The sequence below is a fragment of the Vicugna pacos genome, chromosome 5 (genome assembly GCF_048564905.1).
Source record: "Vicugna pacos chromosome 5, VicPac4, whole genome shotgun sequence".
Lineage (NCBI taxonomy): Eukaryota > Metazoa > Chordata > Mammalia > Artiodactyla > Camelidae > Vicugna > Vicugna pacos.
The window spans coordinates 834,604-853,433 of record NC_132991.1 but is presented as its reverse complement, the minus strand read 5'-3'; the positions used below and the strand labels follow the sequence as shown (position 1 = coordinate 853,433).

The 18,830-nt window shown below is 33.5% G+C and overlaps 2 protein-coding genes and 1 pseudogene across 3 annotated transcripts in view; 2 read left to right on the top strand and 1 right to left on the bottom strand.

The window, feature by feature from the left end:
• LOC107035045 (ankyrin repeat domain-containing protein 26-like) overlaps window positions 1–2,663 on the top strand; it is a 139,397-nt gene extending 136,734 nt beyond the window's left edge. For both annotated transcript variants that reach the window (XR_012072435.1, XR_012072436.1), the window contains exon 38: window positions 446–2,663. The gene's annotated coding sequence lies outside the window, so the exon portion shown is untranslated. The remainder of the gene's footprint in view (window positions 1–445) is intronic.
• An 8,961-nt stretch (window positions 2,664–11,624) lies between these two features.
• Window positions 11,625–12,538, bottom strand: LOC140696303 (RNA-binding protein 7 pseudogene; annotated as a pseudogene).
• Window positions 12,539–12,798: 260 nt separating this feature from the next.
• Window positions 12,799–14,774, top strand: LOC102538845 (uncharacterized protein C11orf71 homolog). Its single transcript, XM_006219992.4, has one exon. It carries the CDS (start codon window positions 12,806–12,808, stop codon window positions 13,199–13,201), a length of 396 nt encoding a protein of 131 aa, XP_006220054.3. The 5' UTR covers window positions 12,799–12,805; the 3' UTR covers window positions 13,202–14,774.
• The last annotated feature ends 4,056 nt before the right edge of the window (window positions 14,775–18,830 follow it).

The following is an 18,830-nucleotide window of genomic DNA, read 5'->3' as shown; positions in this document are numbered from 1 at the left end:
CCTTCCCCTGTAAAATGTTATATAGTATTGCATATGGTGTGTTAGAATAAATGAAGCCTATCCCACCCCTCCACACCAATATCTTTGGAACCTGTGAATATATCATACTAAATTGCAAAAATGATTTTGCAGATATAATTATGTTTAAGGACTTTGACAAAGGAAGATTGGGTCTACCTGGATAACTAAGGCTAATCTAATGACATAGGCACTTAGAAGCTGAGAATTTTCTCTAAAGTCAGAGATGTGTGGGAAAAGAAGGTGGTAGAGAGATATTTTAAGAAGGGGAAGTCAGATTTCAAGTATGAGAAGGATTCAATGCACCAGTTGCTGACTTGGAGCTGCAGGGCTTACATACAAGGGAGAGACTTCTAGAAGCTGTGGGCAATAGATTCTTTCCAGAACCTTCTGATAAGAGTCTAACCAGCTGACATTTTTATTTCAGCCTTGTGAAACTCTGAGTCAAGAAACTAACAGAGATCATCAGGACTTTACAGCTTCAGAACTGAGAATATATTTTTGTTGTTTTAAGCTGCTAAATTTTTGGTGGTTTGCTATGGTAACAATAGAAAACTAATACACATGGTAGAGGATACTTATCACAAATCAATACCTGAAGGTGTCCAATAGCATCATAACCAATCTGTCAATACCACCTAGATGCCTAGTACTTCATATTTTAAGTCAGGACCTCTCAACCATACATTTAAACATCGTGAAGATACATGAATCCATTTTCACTGAAGCAGAAAAATAGACAAATTTGATGTATATGTAGAAACAATGGAAAGCTATGGGAATATTTTTGAGTATATTTCATGAAACTTGACAGTCAAACCAGAAAATGTGACATTATAATACATCTTCCAAGTTACTACATTTTCAGTATATGTAGTATTTGCCAAAAGAATAAACTAATCTAAAATATCTTTATACTTGATGAACAGAGTACAGGTTTTCTGTTACGGAGCATTTAACAAAATTATTATATTACTAACTCCTTCAATATTGCCAAAATTACACTTAAAATTAAACCTTTGTGCCTGTAGTGTTTTAAACTATGAATTAAGTTGCCAAGATAAAAATAACTATTGTGAAAGGACCTTCAAAAAATAATGATTATTACAGTCACAATGGAGAAAAATAAGTCTTGGAATGCATCCTCCCATGCTAGGCAAGAAAAATAGTTCAGAAGTCTATTAGGTAAAAATAGTGTTTGCAACTGCTGCAATATGGCATTATTTAGGATATAAAAGAAAAAAAATACGTTTACTCAATTGTTTGCTCGAGGGTATTTTTCCCCACTAGGGAAAAAGCACTTGTATGAAATGTTTAGTTTAAAACTTTCCCCACATGCAAACTGTTAACCTTTATATTTAAGCAATTCTATTTCATACATGATTGTTATATTATATGCTCTTTAAACATCATATTTTGAATTATTATGTGCTTTAAAAAGTAACTACTGCTGCTGCTGTATGTGTGTGTCTCTTATGACGATATTGGATCTCATGTGATACATTCTGGTAATATGGTCCTGGGAAGGTGAGTTGAATTCTGTTATTCTATTCCTATGGATGTAGAAGGGGCCCCTTCCTAAACTAAGTGAAATTTTATTGTGAAGTCACATCGAAAAGAAATTACAGCTACATGACCTCAATCTGAAACTGTTGGGAACAAGTTGCTTTCGCCTTTAGAATTTTTTCACATTTTAATGAGGGAAAAATGTGCAGATTTTTGATACCATCAGCAGAGCCTAGGGTATCACCCCATTATCAAACAACATTTGTATGGTGAAACATGAGTACCCATGCTATGCAGGAGAAATAATTGCAAAGATTATAAATGGCCTCTAGTCAAATCAGCTTAGGTCAGATTTTTGATGCCAAATGAGTTTGTACCAAACTTTCAGATAAAAACCTTTCAGTTTTAAGTACTTCTTTATTTGCCTCTTTGTGGTTAAGAAATTATGGATCTGTGAGACTAGAAAGACTCGCTTAAAATGGAAAATGTCAACTCTCTCTCTTAATGGACTCTTCTCTTGATTCTAACTTGTAGAGAACCCAAATTACCAGTTTACTTTAAGGCAGAGGGGCAAAGAACAGAAGAGAATAGGGTGGAGTTTGTAATGCCTGAATCTCGAATCAGGCCTTGTTTCCTTTCACTCTCACATTTTGTTCCCTTTAATTAAGATCTAACCTTATCTATAGTGATGTCATGATATCATCTAAGAAGATTTAAGGGAAAGGGTTTCCTCTGTCTAGGTGCACTGCAATGAGACATTAAAGCCTGCCAAGTCTAGTATTTTATTATACATTGATGATGATTCAGAAGGTGAATTTTGGTACAAGATTTGACGTAACAGGATGCACTGTATCTTCCTTCTGGGCAACTTTTCTTCTATTTTTACCCTGGAGAATTTGGTTTTGCATTAAAAACTGGTCAGTGGTCCTTTTATATTACCATTACTTACCTTCGTAATATACTTTAAATCCATGAGCACTAACTGCAAAATCACTGGTCAAATGCAGTGAAAACACAGATTTGGTACTTGTCACTGGCGGTGGCAGATGGAATCCTGTTAACCTAAAAACATAAATCGGATTAACTGTTAAGAGTTATCGACATTTTACCTAATAAAGTTGAAAGAGTATTAAAAGTCATTTTATCAAATCCCCAAGCTCTGTATAAGTGTGTGTGTGCGCGCATGTGTGTGTGTAGTGTAAATTAATTTATGACATGTTGGTTAGAACATATCACACATCAAAAACAATTACATAAGTTTATGTAAATATACATTTATTTATGTATATGTGTATGTGCAATTACTGTTTATCATATCTATCGTATATATCATCTACATGAAAATATTGATCAATTCAAACTTTGGGAAATAAATTACGAGCGTAAGTGTTGGTGCATATTTTATGCTGTTGATTTTAGCAGTATTTAGAAGACATTTTTGTCAAATAAATTATTTTCCTGAAAGTTTAAAATATATAGAGTGGGAAATACTTAGACCAATTTAATATTAAAGAAAGAGATGTGATCTAAATATGAAATCTTGAAGCTGAAGTGTCTATAAATGAGAAGTGGTTCTGTTGTATCAGATGCCAAAATTCAGCAAGTGATATTAAAATTAATAGATTCAAATTACTTTTTGGTTAATAATGCATATATTTACATAACAAATATCTGTCTGATATTTTTTCCGATAATTTATTACTTATTTTTCTAATAATATATTGCATATAATTTCAAGCTCGATTATATAAAAGATGATTTACAACTGACACTTTATAAACCAGAGAAGACAAATTAAAAATAAGAAAGAGCACATTCATGGGATACAATTTTTTTAAAACTAACGAAGATGGCTATTTTTTAAAATTTTTGTTTGAATTGCCTGTATGTTATTTTCTCATTTTTTATTCTTAATGTAAGTGTGAGAATTAAGAATTTTATGCAATGGAATTATGCTACTTTTCTTTATATACTTGCTATTTTGCCCAACAATATATAGGTAAAATTAGTCTATACTGAATTTATGATATATGTTCACTTCTGAATAGCAGTAGTTTCTGTTTGTCTCAGGCCTACTTAGTCTAAAGATGTTTAAAGAACTCCAAAGAGATTTTGTGGGCTAGATCTGCCAATATTTACCCTATTTAATTTTTTATAAAAAACATTTAAAAATGTGCGTTTATTACTTTATTTAAAAATAACCAAAATAAGCCCATTACATGTTGATATAAATAATGTAAATAATAGGAAGTAACTATCTTTTCCAAAACAAAAATTTAAAAGAATACATTGTATTCTGTTTTTGCAAATCTCTTTAATTGGCCTGTTAAAGAACATAGCTGGAATTTCATATCTGCTTCTTTGTTCAATATTTTACAATATGTTATTTCACTTTATGTATATAAAGAACCCTGATCTAACTTAGATATTTAATTGTAAAAGGGAAGAGTATTCTAGTAGCTTTTGCACGTAAACATGGACACTCTTCTTTGATACTACACAAAAACTTGACTAGATACAATGTTGAGTTGAAACCGTATCACTTTTTTGCACTCTGTTACATTAAAATCTGTTGATTCACCCTGCCTTTTTAATAGATTTTTTTTCACTCTTGCATTTTTTGACATTATGCGTTGGTCATTTGAAATATATTGGTTTGACAGAGTTAGATCTTCCAAATATTGATATATTTCACTATAAAATATTTTAAAATCACACCTATTTTTATTTGTACTCATCTCATGAAAATCTTTAAACTTGGGGAAGCTCTAAAGCTGACAGTGGATTTAAGTTTTCCAAAATTCTAATTTTATACTTGAAAACTTCAGATTTTATCATTGACAGCAAATCCTGTCATTTATCCTCCTTGAACAGGGAAACAGTTTTATGTTTTTGGAGGGAGGGGGAAAATATATACCAAATACCTAAGTGTGACTAACCATAGTTTATCTGTTAGTCATTCTTTCAAATAAAAATGTTATTCCATGATAAAAGTGGCTAGCTCAGCTAGCCCGCTCAAACTGTTTCTCTTCAAGAGAATCATATTATCTTGGTAGGCATAAGAAAGGATTTTTTTTTTTTGCACTTTTTTCCATTTTGTCATACTGGTCAATAAAAAGAAGTGTAATAAAGGGTGGCCATTTAATGAAATAATTAGACAATGACTACTAGTACAATTTGAAGTCACTAACTGTGTTGTGTTAATGCACCAGCAGTTTTATACCCACCATCACTTTTGTACAGGAGGGCAAATGTCAACCCAGAGAAAAAAGGTGTATAATATCTCACTATTATTATGGAAATAGTTTTGTTTTTGTGGAACCCCTGAAAAATGTTTCAGGACTTTCAAGAATTCCATGGTTCACATTTGAGAACCATTGTTGTATAGAAATCTACTGCAATAAATATACCACAATTCATTTATTCACTATTGATGGATACTTGGGTTGTATATACTTTGTTCAGTGTGTCTTCATCAACATTCTTGTAAAAGTCTACTCTTAAAACACTTATGTAGCATTTCTCTGAAGTGTGTAAGCATTTACAATTTTAAATTTTCCTATTTTTTACTGCATAAGGTATACTCTGCAAGGGTATACTTTTTGGTTAACAATGCTGTCAAACTGCCTTCTAAATTCCTTTACGATTTTCTCTTTTTTTCCCTGATTAGAAGTATGTCTCTTAAAGTATAAACATATAAGTTGCTTTAGTTATATTTTGTTACTAATGTGTATCTCATTTCCATTATAGGCAGATAACATTTTCTGTATGAATTTAATCCTTTGACTTTTTTTGAGACTAGCTTTATGGGTAGGATATTGTAAATATTTTATTATATGCCTGGTTTTCTTATAAAAAAACAAGCATATTATTTTTCTGTTCCTAATCCAAGTTACCACAAACTTAAACAATACCCATTATTGTCTCACAGTTATGTGGATCTAGGCGGAGAGTAGCTCAGCTGATTCTCTGCTTAAAGCCTGATAAGGCTGAAATCATGGTATCAGCTTGGTTATGTTACTTTTTTAGAACCTCTGGAATTTCATTTGCTTCCACTTCCAAATTCAGAAGGCTGTTGCTAGAATTCAGTTTCATGCAGTTGTGGGACTAAAATCCCTGTTTCCTTGCTGGCTGATGGCTTGGGATTATTCTCAATTTTTCAAAATAGCCAGCATTCCTTGGTTTGTGGCCCCTTTCCTCCATCTCCAGAGTCAGCAATGGCAATCCAAGTTTTTCTCATTCTTAAATCCCTATTGTTTCCCCTTCTACCTTCTCTGTGCTGTTACTGCCTTTGTCCTCCAGCTGGGGAGACTTCTCTGCTTTTAAATGCTAATGTAATTCAGTGGTGCCTAAGCTGATAATTCAAATATCTTCCTATTATAACATATGTAATCTTAATTCCATTTGAAACGTTCCTTTTGCCAAGTGCTATAACATATTCACAGGTTCCAGGGGAACCATTATTCTGGGATTATTACTCTGCCTTATATAATGAGTATGTATCAGAGGCTAGGTGCAGCATTCAGTATATGCTTTGAATAAATTTGTTAACCCTGTTCAAATGGTGTCTGTGCTAACTTTATTTTTTAAATCTGAGCTACTAGATACTGAAAGAGATATGCTGAAATCTCCCAATATGATTGCAGATTCTTATATATTTCTTTGTAGATATGTCCATTTTTAAGTATATTTCCGGCTACATTATTAGGTGTATACAAGTAAAAATTATTGTATTTCCTGGTGAACTAGATACTTTGTCTTTTATGAGATGACACTATTTCTAAAATGAGTTGATCTTAAACTTTATCTTATCTGATAGTAATAAATCTACAATTTTCATTTATTAGAATTGAGCTGGAACATCTTTTTACCTTCAACCTTTTGGTATCCATGTTTTTTTGTTTTTTTGTTTTTTTTTGTTTTTTGTAAATGTGTCACTTATAACCAGAATATACTTGAGTTATACTTTTATATAGGTAATATACTTTTATAAGCTAATATTATAATATTGGCTTTTTTTGCTTCAATGACCTATAATATACATATAGAAGTTTACATAAATCAAAATTATACATACTGTAGAATTATCACCAATGAAACAAATTTCAAATCAAGAAATAAAACATTGCAAATAGTGCTGAGTGCCTGCTTATGCTTCCTCCAGTTCAGTACTATCTCAATCCATCCCAAGGGTAACCATTACACTGACTTCTGACAAAACAAATTAGTGTTCCATGTCTTAAAAGTCTGTATAAATGAAATTACATAATAAAATTATTCTACTTCTGTTTTCTTTGATTCAGCATTACCTTTGTTTTATTATAGCAATAGTATGAAATGTAACTTTCCTTGCTACATAGGAATCTGTTTTTTTAATATGCCTTAATTTATCCATTCTACTGTTAGTGGACTTCTTTTTCCCAGTTGGGTCTTGAATAAATAGTACTGCCATAAACATGTGTTACATGTTTTGTAAGCATATATGCATAGTTCTCTTGAGAATATATCTAGTACTAGAATTGCAGGGTCATTGGGTAACTAGTTGTTAAATAAATAATTTTCTAGATTTTTTTCAACATTATCTCTTGATATAAATATGTAAAAATAAAATAGTTCCCACTTTGAATGCTCAGAGTATTTTTTTTTTCAGAAAAATAAGGAACATTGTCAGGGAGAAAAATGAAAAATAGTTTTGTAACAAAAAAGTCTGAAAACCTATTTACTTCATAGCTAGACTGTTACAATGTTATGTATGATATGATATTATGAATAATGGCCCTCCAAAATTGCCCAGGCTCTAATGACTGTAATATTTAAATGTGTCACCTTATATGACAAAAGGAACTCTACAGTTGTGATTAAGTTAAAATCTTAAAAATGAGAATTACCCTAGATTATCTGGATGGGCCCAAAGTGCTCACAAGGGTTCTTATCACAGGAAGGTAGGAGGGTCAGAGAGAGACTAGGAGGTGTGACAGTGAAAGCAGAAGTCTGAGTGAAGCAATTGCTGGCTATGAAGCTGGAAGAGGGACACAAGCGAAAGAAAGGCAAGCAGCCTGTACAAGCTGGGAATGATAAAGAACAGATTATCTCCTAGAGCCTCCAGAACGAATGCAGACCTGCTGACACCGTCCTTGAACTCAGGCCAGTTAAATACATTTTGGACTTCAGTTCTCCAGACCGCAAGATAATAAATTTATGTTGTTTAAGACATTAAGTTTTCAGTCATTTGTTTCATCAACAATAGGAAACTAATACATGGTTCTCTTTTGGGCTTTGAAATAAACATTTTAAAAAAGTGTCTAAAATGTTAATTTATTCTATAAATAAAAATGGAGGTCCCATGGACTCTAGTGACCACTATAATCACTGAGACCCATGTTGATAATATGCAAAACAAGTAATTCAGAGCCTATTGTTGCAACATTTATTTGAATATAATGTTTTTAAAAACCTCTCTTTGTAGGTAAAATATGCAATTTCATCCTCAGAGTAGAAATCATAGGGACTGGAAGAAATTACAGACTTGAAGAAGTTCACAGTAGAACCAGGTCTAGAGCTACAACACATTCTTATGTCCCGTTTTTTAGTGAACACCCTGTCATTGTCTCACTGTCTTTGGCACAGTAATAAAATCAAAACGTTGAAAGATTTGAACTACTAATGTGCATATAAACATACAAATTATTTTACATGCAATATCAGATTTATTTTTACACTCATTCAAATTCATTAAATAATCCAATAGTTTTTATAATATTTTGAACTTTTTACCATTAAATTATCCAAGATGATAGAGAAGGACAATGTGAAAAATTTTTCCCATTTATCAAAAGCTAGTTTTCTGCAATTAACTTTAAATAATCAGCATGTAATAGCATGTTATACAATGAGAGATCTAGTTTTATTTTTCATTTTAGTGAGAGAAAATGTATGTTTTAAAATTTATTTTTATGATACTTGTATCATTGTGAGGATTTGCAGTATCTTGTTTTACTCCATTCTGTAATACATTGCTTGATTGATTTGAAAATAAACTGTCAGTCATGAATCCCATTAGTTACTTTTCCTTACAAGACTTCATTTTGTAATTTAATGTTTATATGTGATTATTTATTAACCATCTCTCTCCTTTGTACACTAAACTTTGTGAAGTCAAAGTTTGGAATTCATGCTTCATGCAATGCTTACCTTATTAAGAGGCTCTCAATAAGCAGCTGTTAAATTAATGAATGGGAGTGATAGGAGAATATGAAAGCCGTTAGAGCACTTTCTTTTTCAAACCAAGCATTGTGTTCTTGGAACAAAGTTCTCAAGAATCATAAGAATGTCCAGGGACTCCACTTGTTAAGAAAATGCAGGTTGTCTGAATGGTAGTCAGATAGTACCTCTGTAGAGACTCTTGTTCAGATTTATTTTATACCATGTTATTAACCTCAAAAGCTTAAATGGAGATCATATATTTTATGTGCATCTATTTGAAATATCTTCACGATATAACTATATAATTAAAAACCTCATTTTTCAGGTAAAGCTAATATGATTTGTATTCTTAATATGAGTTACAAATTATAGTACTTAAATATACATGTATTTTACCTGAACTTAACACATTTTCTAGATATTGTGAAAGCATAACATTTTATGAATGAGAATAATATTTTCCATGGAATAATTTGTACCAATTCAGATATTTGTGACATTCTTAAGTTATTCTTATTACCTTATATTCTTAAATTTTTCATATATTCTTTAATTATTACCTTATCAATTATATTTTCTCCTATTGAAGTATGGTAAAGTTCAATAGTGAATCACAATTTATGTTCCTTTGAAAAGAATACCAGAGTGTAGCCCTATTTTTCTTGAATTACAATTAAATAAATCAAAACTCAGAAATGATCAATACATTATTTAAATTCATACAAACTGGTAGGCAGTGTAGCAAAGATACAAACCCAGATTTCCAACTCCACTCTGTTTCTTTTTCCACTATGATTTTCTCATAAGGGAAGTGATTTTTCCATGAAGGCAAAATGGGTGTCTTATTCTGTCCTTGTTTCTCCACAATGCCCATGTAAGTTTTGTAACAAATATTTGGAATAGATAAAAATACAATTTTACCCACATGATAACTTTAAGTAGTTGAGGCTGGTAAGAACTGTATCATAATTATAAAGTCATTGAGTTCGAGGCCAGAAAAGTAATGGGGAACCACCGTCTGTACTTGTTGATACCTTTATAGCAAATATTTCCAGTGATTCATAAAGATATTTCCCTACTGGGCAAACTAAATAAAATTAGCAAACAAATACATCAGTGGAAAATCCTAGGATGATGCAATGTAAATTTCCTTCAGACACTTTGTTTTCAATAAAAATTAAAATTTGAGAAGTTGTGGCCAGTAAAGGATTGAAATGTATTCATTTTGCTAGGTAGCTACTTAGCTGTTTGCCATCACTACAATCAATATTTTCTCTCACCATAAATTTAATACTTAAAAAGTGCATGTAAACTCAGATTAAAGGACAGTCATTTCCTTTTCAAACATACAGTTTCGTGAAAAATTCACAGCATTTCCTATATTTCACATTTGTATTTGGTGAATGTTTTGTCATGGACCAATACTAGTTTGTGGCCGTTGTTCCAGTAAATTCTCTCTGGACAGAATGACACAACATGTTTGTTTTTTCATCCTACATTTAATAGCTTCTAATGTATCATTCCTATTTTCCCTTTGCCTAATTTCACATTCACTCCCAGTCACATTTTAGCACTTTGTTACTAATTAGGCAAAACACTCATCAGAAACAGGAATATTCTAAAATTCATGCACTTAAAGCAAGTGAACTTGTCACTTCTCATGCCTCCTTTTAGATGAAAACATTCTTTAAGCATTTCCTTTTACAAAGATTTAGGACCATTACTGATATTCTGTACTGTAATGAGTAAATGGTCACAGGGAGAATTAAATGATTAACTTACAACTCTATATTAATGACTAATATGAAAAGTGCTAAAATAATTATTTGGTAATTAATGCAAAACTGAGACATTTAAATTATAAGAAATTCATTTAAAAATGTCAATATGTATGCTCTTTAAATCACAGGCGGCTCATTTAAGCTTTTTTTTAAAGAATTAATGGCAGTTAATGTGCCATTTTACAGCTTAATGTAATGGAAACCCTTAAAACATGAAGGCTGGTGGATAAGAATGGTATCTGTATCATTATGTAAATGTGTTTATCAACTTTTAACCAGGACATGTTATTTCTTTTTTTTTTTTTTTTTAGAGGCAGCACTTTAAGGTTTAATGAACCTTTTTTTTTTTTCAAAAAAAAAGTATTACTTTCAGTAAAACATTTTACCATTTTATCTGACTATGCATTTACATTTTGTTTTTCCTGCAAGGGGGGATTTACAGTAACACTGTACTTCTACTGTAAAAATAAACACTTGAGATATTTAACTTCCTGAGTGACTTCAGTCGTACATCAAACATGATTTAATGAGAAAATTCTAAACTTTCATAATGAAACAGCATGTGTAGATTTAGATTTGTATGATCAGTTAGGGTTAAACTCAAGAACATGTCACAGAACTTACACTTAAGCTCTCTAAGAAGTTAAACAGTGTGATTTATCCCCAAACTTTACCAAGTTTCTCAAATGTTAGTAAAATGAATCACTGAAATTACATTTTCTTATTTATTAACAAAATACTGAATCATTTCAGATCATCAACTTGAATGTTTTCCATTATATACACCAAAATCTGGTTCCCTAACAAGAAACTTCTTGCAATACAAAAAGGTAACAAATAACTAAAATATCTGCTTCATAGTACAACTAATTCATATAATACATCCTTTCCTCAACTGTCTAAAATGATTAGGAATTGTGGAACTTTCTTTTGCATAAAACCCTTTCCTCTTCTTAAAGCCCTGAGGTGAAAGGTCATTAATGTAATAAAATTAGAACCACAATTCTTCTCATTTCTGTATTGGACAGCTATTAGGTTTTTAAAATTTTATAAAGAAATGTGGCAACTTGTAAAGCTGCTCTACACAGTTTTTTAACAAAACATTCCCAGACCAACTTAACAAAAAGGGCCTAGAATAGACTTTATAAAACATCCTTTAACACTTGTTAGTGTCGAGGTGAGCGCCATTTTCCATCTCTACTGCTGTCTCTTCTGCTATCATAGTCATGGCTCCAGCCATCATGACTCCTGTCTTCATAGAAGAAATCATCTCTGCTTCCCCTGTAATGATGGTCGGACCCATGATCAGGGTAACGCTGCTCACGGCTATAATGTCTATCCACTAGATAGGAATGAGAATTCTGTCTGACTTTACGCTGTGATGATGGTGCATCTTGGCGCCACTGGGAGCTTGAAGACTGGTTAAAAGTATGATTATGTGACTGAACTGATGGGGAAAATCCTGACTGATCCAGATGTGGAGAACCAAATTTCCCTCCATATGACATCTGTCTCAAAACATTATTCATCACTGCTTGTCTTTGAAAATTTTCTGGAGAAGAGAAAGATCTTTTAATTATCTGTGCTGATGCAGTCATGTTATCCACAGTCCTTTCATACCTGCTAGGAGATGTGGAAGCGGGGCTTGAATTTCCAACGTGATGCTGGGGATACAAACTGACCTCCTGTGAGGCATGACTACTTCCTGATCTAAACTGAATTTTGATGGGTCTTCCAAAAAGTTTGATTCCATTAAGTAGATTCATTGCATAAGGAACAGATACTTCATGTTTGAAATTCACAAATGCAAACTGCTTTGGTTTACCATCCTTATCTTTTGGAATTTTCACTTTTATTACTGGCCCAGCCTGGTGGAAAAGCTCGAAAAGGAGCTCCTCTGTCACCTTCGTTTCAAGGTTGCCCACAAGAGAGTGCGATCCGCTTCGGCTGCCGCCGCCCCCATCTCAGCGTCGCCCCCTCCCGAAAAAGGCCGAAGGGTCGCCGCCGACGCACCCACTGCGCACTCTCGGAAACCCCACGTCCGCGCGGCCCCAGGCGTCACCGACGTAATCGTCAATCACGCCGGCTCTCAGCGGCGTCGACGTGCGCTGCGGGACTGCGCATGCTCTGGAGGGGAGCGCTCGTTACGGGCGGCCTCTTGCTCCGCTGCCGCGCCGGTGATGGCTTTTGAGGAGGTCGGGCTCCGCGTTCGAGACGGGCCGAACTGATCCGCGGAGCCGCGAAGGGCCTGCCCCGGCCGAGGGACGGAACACAAATACTGCGGGCAGTGTTTGAAGATGGCCCTGAACTATGCGTCGCTGTCCGCCGGCGACCGAAGGAGCAGGGTGTCCCACCGCTCGTCCCTCGGAGACCTCAGCTCGTCGGCCTTAGCGTTGGCGATGGTCTCCGGAGACAGCTTCCTCGTTACCAGGCCCCAGGCGGTTCTCCCAGAACTTATTCCGCGGCCGGCGGTGCGGCTGAACGTCCGGGGCGAGAGCCGTCGGGCGCCTGGGGGCGGCCGGAGCCTGACCCGCTTTACACGGGGAAGGGAGCCGGATGCGCGCAGCCGGAGCCGCCTAGCCCGCTTCTCACCGTACCCCGCGCCCGGGGCTAAGCTCGACCTCCTGCGAAGTGTGCTCCAGCAGCGTCTGGCGGCGCTCGGAGGCGTGATCGCAGCCCGTCTGGCGGCTTGAAACGAACACCTCCCTCCGCTCCTCAATGCGCTTGTGAACAAGGCCTCTCTCAAATCCTTTCCTGGTGCTACTGAAGCCTTATTTTTAGAGGGACGTCTTTTCATTCTAATATAAAAATACGTAGGAGTCCTGTTACTCTAACTGAGCGCAAAGGAAAAGTTCTAGGACATGTTATTTCTGAGAGACTTGAGCAGGGAGAATGACTAGATCTATATACTATCTTTAACAATGTGATCAAAGGTCACATTGCCTTTCAACTGATTACAATATTTCAAACTTTCTCTAGTTAAAAGAAATAATGAAAAGTCACAGTTTTAAATTTAATGGCTATTAACATAGTACTGCTCATAGGGAGATAGAGGGAAAGCAGACATGGGGATTGGAAAAGACATAGAGAGGGAGCTTTATATAAAAATAAAAGCAGTAACACTACCAAAATCCCAGGATTTTGTGATTGCTAAATAAGAGAATTCACATGGAATGGCACTGTGTATTTTGTGGAACCTAAGAAATAGCCACTAAATGGTAGTTTCATTAGTGCTTTGATTCAAAATCCATTGCCCTTTTATCTGTACTCAGTAGCATGCTAAGTCTAAGACAAATTGCATTACAATCCATTCTTACGGTGATTTCTCATTATTCACAGTAAAATTTTGGGATCTGAAATATCTTACAATTTTACTTTGGTTGTACAGTTCTTACAAATGATCTGCTGAAACATACTGTTAACCTATTTAATTTCAAAATGAATGGAAAAAAACACAGGAACAAGTAGATATTTAAAGTAATGACTGTTCTGTGAGAATAAATCATGTATACTCTATTGATATCAGGCTATATGAAGCACAGCATCATAATTCATGTTTATGTCAAGATGTCAGTAATTATAATATTAAAGGAAAAGATGGTTGTGGCAATATGTGAATGATTAGATCATTTGCTGAGAGAAACGAGCTGAAGCTTCTATGAAATTTAAAATTCCCAGAAAAGGCATCATGTATGAGAAAGGCAAATTTACAATGTTAGGAGTATGTGCTATGTATACATTTAGATACGGAAATGTATATAAATAGTGATCTATATATGCATATGGTTATGGATTAAGGTAAATATGGATATGACTAGGAATATCTTAAAGATACAGATAGAAAAGTAGGTAACCAACATTCCTTTCTAGTATTTTCTGATCTTTCCACTGTATTGAGGTGCCTGTAAATCTTGGAACTACACTTGCCAGAATACTTCTCTTTGCAAGCTGTGTTGCCTATTAGATTTTGCCAATGAAGGCACTTCCATAAGACTTGGAATGGGAATTAAGAGTGTAAGCCTTTATTATGTGTTGGTATATGGGCAGCAGTAGGTGTTAGGGGTGAGGTTTTTTCCATCAGCTTATCAGAATTCCTGTTTAAAGCAATTGTTTTGGTGCTGCAAAAACTTGAGTTCTCAATTAGTGTTTTCCTGTGATTTCTGCAAATTCCTGATTCCTTGAAAGCTAGTGAAGGTTCTCGCTGACCTTCATCCCCCAGTCTTAAATCCAGAATTCTTGTTATTAAATGTGTTTCTGTTTTGAGTATGTCAGTTTTTTTTTCTTTCTTGTCTGAACTCTGAGAGATGAACAAATACTATAAAACCACTATCCCATGGAGGAAACATTTTCTTCCCTCAAAACATAGCTTGAATTATCTTCAACTCACTATTTCTAAAGTCATTCTATTTACAGAAAACTCATTCTTTCCAGTGACTTTGGGGTTCATCTTCAGGATCAACATTTTATCCAGGACCTATGAAATATACTACTAGAAGTTTACTTCAAAATTCAACCTTTTCAATTTCTTCTCTGCTACAAATACAACAAAATTTCTATGATGTCCTCTCTTTCTGATTTTCTTTTTTTGATTCATTGAGTCATCTATCTTTAAAGCTGTAAGTGACCATAATTCTAAAAGCAGCCTAATTAAGTCATTGAAAAAAACTGAAGTATTGATGAGTTATGTTAGGCTAATCAATGTCAGACATTTAAATATATTTTACAGTGTCCCCATCTTGCATTAACACCTGCAATTGTTAATGAATATACTATTTCCAAAGTTTGGGGTTTTAAGAAACAGCTGAGATATCCATACAACTGGTAAATGACAAAGCATCTTGAAAACTTTTTCGCATAATTCATACACATACACAACTAGTGAAAGACATAGTGCCTTGAGAGCTTTCTCTAATCATTTTAGGCTAAATAAAATCAATGTCTTCACTGAAATATGTCATAAAGAAAATATTAATATGAGAATGCAGTGACACAGAACATATGTGCAGTCATTTCCCTACCTAATTAATTAGTGAATTTGGGCATGATTTATGAACTAATTAAGTATTATCAAATGATAATTTTTTATTGTGAAATGCAAAATCATTCAGTCCATTAATCTATTATTTTAAAATAATCATAATGCAGATCCAAACATTTTAAAGTAGATGAAATAATAATAAACTACTTTATATACTGTTATCAACTGTTTTACTGTATATGAAATTTTTTAAATCACCATTTTACATTATCACTATTAAACAATTGTAAAATTTGGCACTTCATAACACTGAAGATGACTAAGTTCAATAAGTATTAGCAAACATAGTTAGATAATGATATAATTATTCCATTTTTATTTTAGAAATAATGTCATCATATATCTTGATGTTCCATTTTCAATATCCTAGGGATTCTTGAGTGATATTTACTAATGTGGGAAGTCCTAAATAATAGTATTTTAATAGACTAATACATTTATATAACTTAGTTTTAATAAAACATGGAAATATGACCGGAAGTTGCAATAGATGTTACACTGTCTCATTTACCTGTTTAAAAAAGAAAGACTCCTGTAGAAGTTTTGTTTTCTCCCATTATCGATAGGTTAAAAATTGGAGTGATTAGAATAATTCGTAAGAATAGTTCAGTCACATAGCAGTTTCTTGATAGCTATGGTAAGAACTCATTGGAACAATTGAAGTACATTTTTTTTAATACCGCATTAAGGGGAGTATTTAAGAATCACATTTCTTTAAAAGTTAATGAAGTTTCTATGTGAGAAGGTAAGCTAAGGCAATGATGCAGCCTACATGGAAGAAATTTAAAAATTGAATTCTATATGGCTAATAAATAGCCATATATCTATAATACTTTCTTCTAATTTGGGACATTTTTGAGAGCACGTTGTTAACAATTACACCAGAAAAATAGACAAAAAATTCCAAAGATTGTCCTGGAAATCCAAGATGTTTTTTTCCCCACTAATAATAGTCACTGATGTATCAGATACTGTAATGTTTAACAGAGAACTATGAGTCATTGTCTGTATCAAAAGTGGTACATAAAAATCTATAAATCTATGAGTCAGAGTGAAGGTAATAACTTTTATTTGAAATAAGTATGTATTCTAATGTGAAAAAATATAAAGCAAGTAAAATAAATATCAGTAGACAAATGTAAATTACTATGTATAGTGAAAATAACAGAGAAAGGAAAAATAGTACTTGCTTATTAACATGTACATTTCTCAGACTTCGTCTACTTATGCATCATGGGCAAGGTTAGAATGATGGCATAATATTGTTTTTTTAAGCAAATATCTAGTTAGATTTAGGAATCAGCATTTCTTTATCATATTTTATAACTGTTAGTATGTCTCAGTATTAAATACATAATGCTTACCTTAAAAGGAATTTTAAGTATTTTTTATATTTTATATAATTTCTTGAGGAAACCCATGTAACTTTTGATGCAACTTTGATAGAATATTATAGGAATTGTAGAAATAGTTTATTTTTTATATGGAGTAAAGTAAAATGAGATGAAAGGAAAGCGATTCAGTGTATAAGGTATTGGTTTCCTGAAAAAGAGGGCATTGTCAAGTATAATATTAAACAATCATGTGCATAAAAAAGTGTTTAAAATAATTTACATTAAAAATATTGTCATAGTCTGTAAATAATGAGACATGATTTAAGAAATAATGTATTTTTCATCATTACATCAACAAAGATACAGATATAACAGAAAACAGAACCATAATAACTAAGTACTGGTGAACATATTTAAAAACTAAGTACCATGAAGACAAAAATTTCTGTAAATTTATATTAGACAATTATATGAAGGACTATAACTAGTTATTTTCATTAGCCGTAGGGGACAGAGAAAGGAATGGATTTAATTTACACGTTAAAGTATGTGCTGATCCTGTGAAGACTTTGGAATATTCTTGTGAATGCAACAGAAATGTAACTTTCAAGACAGCATATGAGATGGCATGCTGTTACATTGTAGTAGTTTTATTAATCATAGACTTAGTATTTAGATAGTTACATTGGAATGAATACTTAGAAAATTAACTAATGTATTAATAAAAATAAGAAGAAAGAGAAGGACAAAGAGAGTGAGGCTATGGAATGCAGGGAGAATAAAGGCAAAAACAACAGCAACAACAATAACAAAACTTCTCATCGATTTCCCTGGTGGCCAGACAAGAAAGCTGCTTGAGCCGGCATTTTACTCTGAAGTTCCATTGAAAAATCCCTGGAAACACAACCTGCTTGTGATGTTCCAATGATGTTTATATTTTACACGTATATGTGAACAAAGACATGACTTCATAATGTCTACTATGAAATTTCTCTCTGAATATTATAACCTAAGTCCTCTGATAGGTGCAACATTTTTATCTTTAGACGAACTAACGCCTAACCCTGACCTCCACGCCTGTGTATATGATCACTATTTTACATTCCCACTTTAATGTCTAATCATTTCAGACAAATGTCCAACACCTAAATCTCAGTTTAAAAAACCTGTCACTTTCTCAGTCTTCTCCTTTCAGTAAATTCTATTCTTGTTGTTGTGAAGGCTAAAAAGCTCTGCAGCTTTTCTTGATATCTCTCTCACTCATTTAATGCATCTAAGAATTCAGTGGAATATATGTCCTCTACTGTCACAATATATCCAAGTATAATGGCTCCTTACCACGTCCTCTGCTTCTGCCGCAATCCAAGTCACCATCATCACGCCTTTGCAAATCTCTCTCTCCCAGTATACCTTCAATTCCATTACCAGAATTATCTTTTGAAAATACATGTTGATTCATATACCTTCTTCATTGACATCCAAAATCCACCACTGACTTCCAAATCTCTTATCACAATCTGCCTATCTGTTTCTTTGTTTATTGCCCATCTGTTGTCACTAGAATACAGACACTGCCAGGGCGGAGAAATTGTTTGCATTTGCAATGCATAGGCCCTGGAATAATGGCATGGCAAATAGGAGGCTTCAAAATGCTTTTGGAAGAATAAATTTATTTTTTTACTTAAGGGAAATTTTAGAATCATTAATGTTAATATATATTCTCAATATTTTTGAGCTAGATAGAGAGGAAATGAGACATTTAAAGAATTACAGGCATACCTAATTTTATTGTGCTTTGCTTTATTGCACTTTGTATATACCACATTTTTTACAAATTGAAGTTTTGTGGCAACCCTGTGTTGAGCAAATCTATTGACCCCTTTTTCCCATCATCACTTGCCCAACTTTGTGTCTCTGTGTCACTTCGTAATTCTTGCAGGATTTCAGACT

Coding starts and splice junctions, on each gene's coding strand:
- LOC102538845 (XM_006219992.4), top strand. CDS start 12,806: ATGGCCCTGAACTATGCGTCGCTGTCCGCCGGCGACCGAAGGAGCAGG.